The 9,169-nt window shown below is 37.7% G+C and overlaps 1 protein-coding gene across 1 annotated transcript in view; it reads right to left on the reverse strand.

Moving 5' to 3' along the window:
* PRKACB (protein kinase cAMP-activated catalytic subunit beta) overlaps positions 1-4,144 on the reverse strand; it is a 34,955-nt gene extending 30,811 nt beyond the window's left edge. The window contains exon 1 of the mRNA XM_009274358.1: positions 3,940-4,144. Within this exon, the coding sequence (XP_009272633.1) occupies positions 3,940-4,144 (205 nt within the window). The remainder of the gene's footprint in view (positions 1-3,939) is intronic.
* Between the last annotated feature and the right edge of the window lie 5,025 nt (positions 4,145-9,169).

A 9,169-nucleotide genomic window follows, 5' to 3' on the forward strand; every position in this document is an offset into this window, starting at 1 on the left:
AGGCCAGATTAAAAAGGAATGGACAGAAGGCAGGGGAGGACAAGGGAAGCTTATTTTAACCCACAGCAGCTCCCAGTTCTTTTCATCACATGAATGCTTCTCCTGGGGTGAGGGAAGGGAGAGGTGGGGTGGAAATGGGCAAATATGTGGGGCCGGAGAACTGCTCCTTTTCTGAAGGAGTGCCAGTTTGTGCTAGTGTAACGTGACCCTGAAAGTATGGCATTGGACTAGGCTTCTGAGAAATAATTCTAGCTTTTAGTTATTAATTTTCAATTATTGTATTAGATAATTAATTCTATTAACTTAAAATTTTAAATTAATAAATTATAAGTTTAATACAATTACTTTCAAATGCAGTACTTAACACTCCCTACATATAAAATTAGCTCATACAGAAAAGGTTATGTGAAGAAATCTTAACAAGTAAAATCCTCAACTATCATACGTTGATGTGCTTTGCAAGCAATTAGGAATTAAGCTTCATTTGTGCAGTACCACCCTCTACAGTTGTAGCTGAACTTTATCCAGCAAGTAATCCAAAATGTTGCAACTACCACAGGACCTACAGTGCAAAAGACCGCCTTCCTGTGTGAAATATAACAGGTATTACTTTACAAAGAAAACTGAAAACTGTGTGAAAATTGTGAGAATTCAAACACCTCTTGTTTCTGCAGTGCATATATTTCCATGGTTACTGGGGGGGGGGAATACATTTTAAGAATGAGTTGAAGAACAAAATTTTCTAGGGCACTACTATAAAATATCTTGTAAATGTATCACATTCTTGAGTAAAGGTTTTTAGCAAATTCCAGTAGTTAAATACAAATATAAAAAATAATCAGATTTTTCTCTTACAGTCAAAACCACATACCAAGCAAAATGTTTATGGCACCTGCTGCAGTTTTCCTCTAGTTAAGCTATCCACCCCTCTGCACTGTTAAGACACTGGCTAACACCCACCTTCCTCTCCATATTATTGCCTCACCTTCCCTCTTTGTAAAAGTTCAGTGACTAAAGAGGATAACATATTACTGGGCAGCTATCACTGAGAGCATGTTTTATGGTTAGATTATTAGAAACAGTAAGCATAAATCTGCAGGTAGTTGATCTGATCTGCATATTGACTAATAAATTCCCTGTAAGCAGGCAATGCCTCTCATAATACTAGATACACTCATGCACAAGTACCCTTTTCTTCAGAAGTAACCCAAGTTTTACTAAACTGATTTCTTCCTTATGCTCCAAACTAAACAACTGCAGGGGCTGTTCACTGTATAGATGTATTTTACAAGTTACTTGAAAAGAGCAACTCCTGCGTTGCTTTTTCTTTTTTCAAATATTTCATACAAGGCATCAAAATAACAGTAGATACGCCAATCTTGGTTTAACTGCACTCATGTCCACGTCCGCTTCCCACAAAGCTACTTTATCCCAGCCCTCGCATTAACAAAACTACACAAATTCTGACATACATGAGCTGGGATCAGCAAGACATCTTCACAGCTGTCAGGGTAAACCAGCAAAAGAGATCTTCATCTCTTTGCAAGATTTGAGATTCTGACACATCGCTATACTGACGCATCTCCCGCAGAACACACTTTCAATATTTACAGGAAAGGGTTGCCTGCAGTAACTAGCCAAGCAGGAGAAGTTCATTTATAACTTTAAATAGCAGAGAGACTGACTTCCTGAATAAGGAAGTCTTATGTAAATAAACACATTTCACAATTCAACACATTGAGGGAACAACAAGTTTTTGTTTGCCTCAGGATTAGGGCAGGCAAAAAGTAGGTAAGAGTGTTTATTATCCATTCTGATAAAGAATGGGCCTTTAGAGAGAAACTGGTTAAAGTCAGTGGTTATTTGGATAAAAGGCAGGCATAAAACTTGCACAGAATTGAGTTGCAAACCCTGCAAAAAATTTAAATGAAAAAAACTAAACCACATGAATTCTTAATGGGCTGGAGTATCTGTCAGCAACTAGAATGAATAAAGGAAAACACCAAAAACTATTGTAACTATTCTAGTTACAAAACTGCCCCTAAGAACTGCAGTAATTAAAGCTGGGAAACTCGTGTTGCGAACTTTGGCCTGCAACAGCAGTACCAGCAGCAACTCTTAGAGGAAGCAGCAACAAATAATTATATAAAAAAATTGAGATGTAAACTAAAAACCAAGGAAAGAAGAAAATCTTTCTGGTAACAAAATATATGTAAGAAATGTAACAACACGGACTAGAGTAAGTCACAGTTCAAGAGATGCAAGATTACAACATACCAAATACCCCTTCCTTTGGAAGAAACCCCAATTTTAAACTCATTTTTTGCTTATACTTCAAACCAAGCACCCTGAGGGACTGTTCACTGTATGGATGCATTTTAAGAACTATGTCAACGCAGCAGCTCTTGTCTTGCCTTTTCTTTTTTCAAATATTTCATACAAGAATCAGAACAAAACATGAACCCAGGTCAACACCTAAGAAATTATCCTAGTCCGCTGTCAGAGGGTAACGGGTAACATTGGGGAATTTTTGAAAGGAAGAAACCGTTAGTCCCACGAGACGCATATAGGAAGATGTATAGTTCTGGCACCTGGACATTCCATGGCATCCTTCCATTTTCTATAGTCTTTTCAGCACTGAGAATAATTAGTTGCTACTTGTTGCCCCTTGCCCTTAAAAGATGTTCCCAATGCACGTAATAAGACATTTATACCACCTCCCTTCACCCTCACTCCTGAAACACTCCTATTCTCCAGTGCACACAAAGCTGGACAATAATTCAGCAGAGTCCATCAGCATTGCTCATACTCTTTCCTCTTACTGCTCCACCTGTCTCCACACACATTTGGTAACTATTATCTTACGAGTGTAAATTTCTGTATCAGCAATTACCTCTATTTGCAGTATTTGAAAGTACTAGCCCAATCATGTACCTGGTGATACTTGGGAGTATTAAGCCTATTCCGATGACCTAGCAGAGTAGCACCTTTCAGAACTGGGAGCTGGGGCTACTGAAGTTACTTGGCCTTCCAGTTTTATCTGTTCAAGAATGTTCTGCTGTTCAAAACAAAAACCCTAAACCAAAGAAACAAAAAAACAGTTTGTCCTTCTTTCCAGAAAAAAAGTCATATAACTGGACCTCTCCTGAAAAAAAAAAAGCCAATTGTACTTGCAATTGAAGAAAATATATCACTTTTTCCATCGAGGCTTCACTTGCATCTTGGCAGTCTTTCACAAGGAGAGCATCTGATTTTACCCACTGACGGGGTGTAATGTAACACTGCTGCAGTGAAGACAGCCACACAGGTACACTGAAAAGCAGAAGTGGTTTGAATGAGGAAATGTTTACAGCGAAGACTTAATCTAATCCTCACTTGATGGAGGAGGAAATAGTTACCTTTCCCTTTGTCAAAATTAGACTTCTGATTTATAGATCCTTTTGACTGACACTTGGTAAAAGTTGCAGCTATTTATTTCTATTTTTAATGGAACCGGGAGCCTGGATGTCAAGATGAATGAAATCTACAGATGCAAATTGCAGAATAAAGCCCCAGGGAAAAGAAAAGAAAACAAAACAACCACCACCACCACCCAAAAACCCCAAAACAACCAACAAAACAAAACACCTGCAACCTCTTTTTCACCTAGTTTGTAAGAAATATATTCCCTTAAAATGACTCAATCATAACAGAATACCAAAAAAAAAAAACCACCCCCACCCAAGCAGCAAAATTCAAAATTCATAGAGCTGATCTCCACAAACCTGAATTCCTGTGGAAGCTACAACCTAACTGTAAGAGAAACAGAGAAAAAGGTGATGGAAAACCCAGCCTGGTAACTGGTGAAAAGCAGAGACTTTCTGACCCGAGAGACCTCCCCATCAGTAGATGAAGGCGGCCGCCTGACGCCGAGGGAGCGCAGCAAGGCTGTAGTTTTACCCTTGCTTTCCAGAGAGGCTGAGCAGGGGCAGTTGTCGGCGGGGAGGTCACGCTGCCGCCGCGTCCCTGTGGCACGAGCACAGGCTGGCGTGAACCTGTGAGGCCACACCAGCTCCCCACCGGGCTCCCGCCTGCCAGCATCCCCGCAGGGCTGCGGGCAGCACACAAGGGAGGCTGGGCCACCTCTTCCAGGGACAGCCCGCATTCAGGCTTACTTGAACAGCCATGATGCTGTAAGATAAACCTCCATAACGTACGTACAAAGTTCTGAAACCTTGTCGTATATCTGTACCAGTTTTGACACTTGTATATTGTTGTACTTTGTATACTGAGGAAATGACAGCCACGCTTTCCATTTCAGGGAAGATGACCTCAACACATTTATATGAGATAAGTGTATATATAAGCTGATATTAGATAAGGCAGTGGGATGACTCCTCCCACTCTTTATCTCATGCCATGTACAAAAGTGAAACATTCGTAAAAATGGTCCTTTAAATTTGCAGGAAAAAGCAAAACCACACACACACACAAACCCCGTATCCATGATTAACTGTTTTTTCTTTTCAAGCAATCTCTAACCCTCTTAAGTCATTTTCCAAAGCTCCAGACTACCTGCTTGAAACAAAAAAGGCATCATTTCAGAAACTAATGTATTTGGGCTTTTTGCAAACAATTTTCAAAGGATATCTGTTTCTAAGGAAATAAATGTACAGAGTTTATATAATTAGATACAACTTTCAAAATATTCCAAGTAAGAATAAAGTACTTCATAATTCCATTAAATTCAAAGTACATTATAATAAGTAGTCACAGTGGTTTTGGAAAGCAAATACCTGCCTGATAAGTTTATTAGATCTATTATAATTTCTCATTTCAAATGAGACTCCCCTCCCCTACTTCCATGAATGACCTCAACTATTCTGCTATCCCATCATTTCAAAAGAATAAAAACCATTAACAACAAAAGCCAGTTCAGAATTTTTAGGTGATCATTATAATAATTTCAGAAGGCCTCTCTATTTGTATCAATTCAGGTAAAATAATTTATTATGAATGGCACAGAAAATTAAGTGAACTGACACATACTACATTCAATTATAAAATTTTCCAAATCCAATTCTGTGCCTTATTTAATGATGTGGAACAGTTATTTCCAAAAGAAAGCTTTAAAATAGAATTTCAAATACTAAATAGCAGTTATGCAAAGCAAAATGTTTAATAAAAACCGCAACTCTTTAAGGCTAGTAATTTTTAACAGAAACCCACTGTGAGTCGATTACAAAAACAAAGAGATCAGTAGTCGATGCAGCTATGCAGACAAGAAAGGGAAACCTGGTAGATTTTTCCTGATTGTGAAGACGGAACAAAAAAATAGTGCCAAAGGTAATAGAAAAGACTTACCATTCATGCTGAAAAGCTAGTTTTCAGAAACATATTGCTCCTAATATTAATCCAACAGTTGATGAAGTATGTTAATCTCTACAAAATCAGTGCTTCGATCTCTAAACACACTTACACGCTAACTGGAAAGAGAGAGCACACAGAATCCAGAGAGCTGCTCTTCCTTATGAGCTCCTTGTGATGCAAAAAACTATGAAGCACAAGACACCAGTAGTAAACCAAAAATCAATATTCAGGACACGGATATTTGGTTTTGCTCATTAACTACTTCTGTTCTGACCAATGCTACCTATTCATGTCTAAAGCAACTCAAAATGGCAGGGGGAAAAAAGCATGCAAACACCAGGAGGTTTTAAGATGTTCTCAATTATATCAAGCACTGGTTGTTTCCATGGCAACCTTAGACCAGAATTATCTGTTGACTTGTACCCAACTAGTAGTTATTCTAAAGCTTTAATCAATTCACACAATGTACTCTGTACATTATTTCATATTTCACATGTATTTTTCCCTACACATATATGTATCTAGTGATTATTCAGCTAAATCTCTGTACAGACATTCCACGGTATTTGAAAGTATATTGATACTATTTTGAATCAGTTAGAGACCAAATAACATTCCTCTGACTATTCATCACCCATCCATTTGCAATTTAGAGACTATGAAGATGACGGAAAGATGCAGTTGTGCTGACTCTCCTGACCATTTCAGTTATCCAAGTTGTTAATGTGTTCTCTTATTATGCACAGATTTGGAAAATATTTGTACTAGTTCAAGAATAAAAGTCACACTGATCTTACTGTCTCTACATTCAAAACCAAGCAGCCTCATTCTCCTTTCCTTTCCCATTTCAATCCTGCAAAGAGCAACAAGCAATTATGAAAACAAAACAAAAATCATATAGTTGCAAGTGGTCATAGTCAAGACCATTATGAAAACAAAACAAAAATCAAAACGTAGGTTCCATATAGTTGCAAGTGGTCATAGTCAAGACGTCTAAACTAAGAATGAAATACATCGTTCTGATGACTACCCTTTCATCCTTCAGCTGTGCAGCACAACTGACCACGTTACCGGTTCAGGCTGTACAATCACACACGCACTCAGTCAGCTTTTTAAGACAGATTCCAAGGCTTGCAGTGTCCTGAGCCACCTCAGCCCTAACTGGATTCTGAGGATTTTACAAAACACATTCGTTTCATGCATCAAGCCAGAAACCAAGGCACTTTCGAAAAATTGTACGGTTTACCTATCAAAATAACGAAGCAAAGATGTTAAATTTCAAAATTAACCACTGAAAACCCCCGAAGGCCATAGACCACATGGCAAACTACTCAAACCCACACCACTTGACGACTGACAATACAAACAGAGTCCACCCAACAAGGGGCAGCTCCTTCCCCTTCAGCAAACCCATAGCTTCAGCAGTAACTGCTTGTAAAAGGACATACGTAGAAACAGACCTGTTACAGTATTTCATTACAGCAGAAGGTATAAATATATTAACTTTCTTTTTCTTTTCAAATGAATTCTACCTCAAACCTAAAACAAGAAAAATTCTGAGAAGTCACTTTCCAAACTTTTTTCAGGAATTAAAAAGACTGCTTTTACCTTGAACTTCAAGAGTAATTCACACTAACTGTCTGCTATGTCGCTTCACCTGAAACCTTACACCAACATTTCATAAGTTGCTGTGATATGGGCAAAAGAGTTGAGAATATTCAAATATCCTTACAAGGCAAACACCAGTGTGTTTCTAAAACACTATTAAACTTCCTGTGAATTCTCAGGTTAAAAAAAAAAAAAACAAAAAAACCACCAAACTGTTTCTCTTCCATTTTTCACAAAGAATTTTCACAGATGATGTATTTTTCTAGAGATATAATTAGGAGTCAGTAGTAGACAGAAATAGTCCCTCCACTGTACTCCTTATCTTCTCTATCACTCCTTCAGCTACAGTGGTAGTGAAATGAGAATCTTGAAACGTAGACTTAGTCCATGTGTACCTACAGTATTTTCATTTATTATTTTTTAAAAAGAATCTATAAATTGAGAGTAAAGGTTCAGGATAAAGATTCAGAATTTCACCCCGAAACCAAAGCTACATCATCAACCACCATTCGGCTACCAGCTCAGTAACTTTGGCTCAGAAAAACTGCATGCAACCACTGTGCTTATTTATGACTTAAAACAGCCTTCGCGGAACAGCCATTTTCACCATGTTTATCATCAAGAGACATGACAGTCCATTTCCTCATCAAGCATGTCATAGGAGGAAGCCTGCCTTAAATAGAGGGGGGAAAAAAAAATAGCAGAGACTTGTACACAAACAGGTCACAATTTGGGAAAAAAAAAATAGCGGAGACTTGTACACAAACAGGTCACAATTTGTAAGTGTCAGTAGGTCAATACCATTTTTCTCTTCATGTTATATAAACAAAAATGCTTCAGTGTTATTTTTTCAAATGGCTATTTACATAAAAAAGAGCTTCTACATAAACACAAGTATGCCTCTATTTTTACCAAGCTGAAAATATTTTGGAGAAGTGGAAGCTCGGAACTTCTGCACTTATCATTTATCTTCCAACAAAACTAGATGATCCTTTCCCATCTCATTTAGGAGACCTAGATTTAATCTATTTTAGGTCAATGCATTAACACCTTTTTGTTTCCATATTTACTGCTTATCCTCTGAGAACAGATTCACTCCCTACTCATATAATATGTTAAATTGCAAGCAGGGAGATGTATAAACATTGATTTTCTTCATGGTAACACTGTGATGCTAAGCATTTCCAATAAGGCCTATTTTCAACTGAAATAATTGTGCCATCTCAAATCCATCAATGAATCTGAAATCTGGAACAAAATTATCATCAATTACCATATTGTAACATTTTAAAATGAGTATTTAACTACAGAGACAATATTTGCTTTGCAAAATAATGCATGGCTTTAAAAGAAAAAAATGAGAATCAAATGTCAATTTACTTAGATTGTGATACTTTTTGAAATCTCTCACTTTTATTACCCAAAATGCAATCATGAAAAGTTTTAATCCATACAAATAATACTGTAAACTGTTCACTAATTAAGAAATTAAAGCTAATGATAGTCAGCATTCCAATGCTAAATACATAAAATTTAAAACCAAACACAATTTTATATTGTTTACCACTGTATAGAGCGTTCTGATGTATACAACCCTTAAAATAAAATGATGAATGATAAAAAGCCCTATAATTAGAAGTTTAAGCTGTGCAGCAATGTCTGCCTATTCCAAAGTTCAAAACATTACAACCTTTAATGAGTTTTCTATTTCTGCTAACTAGCTGATTGAATTTGAAAATAAAGGAAGTAATTTAGAAGTAAAAATTGGGGTGGGGGCTTGCCAAAACAAGTCAACTGTGCTTTAAGAGAAAAGAAGGGACGAGGGATAAATTCTCCTGCCAGCCACCAGTCCACGAACCAGCCCCCACCTTCCCCTGCCTGATGCAATATGCTGTTCTTCAAATTAATACCTTTAGGCAATGGATTGTAAAACTGCCCCCGGCACAGATCAGTGTTCGTATTCGATTACAAATATGCGAGTTCTTCCCTTGCCAGGCAAACTGAAAAGCGAGTATCTATACAACAAACAAACCCCCTACTTACTTGATTTGTCCCATAGGACTGCAAGTTCAGAGCAATGTTGGCTCTCATTTTCCGGAGCCGCTCTCTGTTCATGCGCACCACTCTTTGAATGCCTATGGAAAAGGCGATTAGCAAAGCCTTCCAGTCTCTGCAGCGCTGTGGCTGTCCCTGTGCACTGGTTACAAGGTAC

This window comes from Aptenodytes forsteri, unplaced genomic scaffold (genome assembly GCF_000699145.1).
Source record: "Aptenodytes forsteri isolate BGI_AS27 unplaced genomic scaffold, ASM69914v1 Scaffold59, whole genome shotgun sequence".
NCBI lineage: Eukaryota > Metazoa > Chordata > Aves > Sphenisciformes > Spheniscidae > Aptenodytes > Aptenodytes forsteri.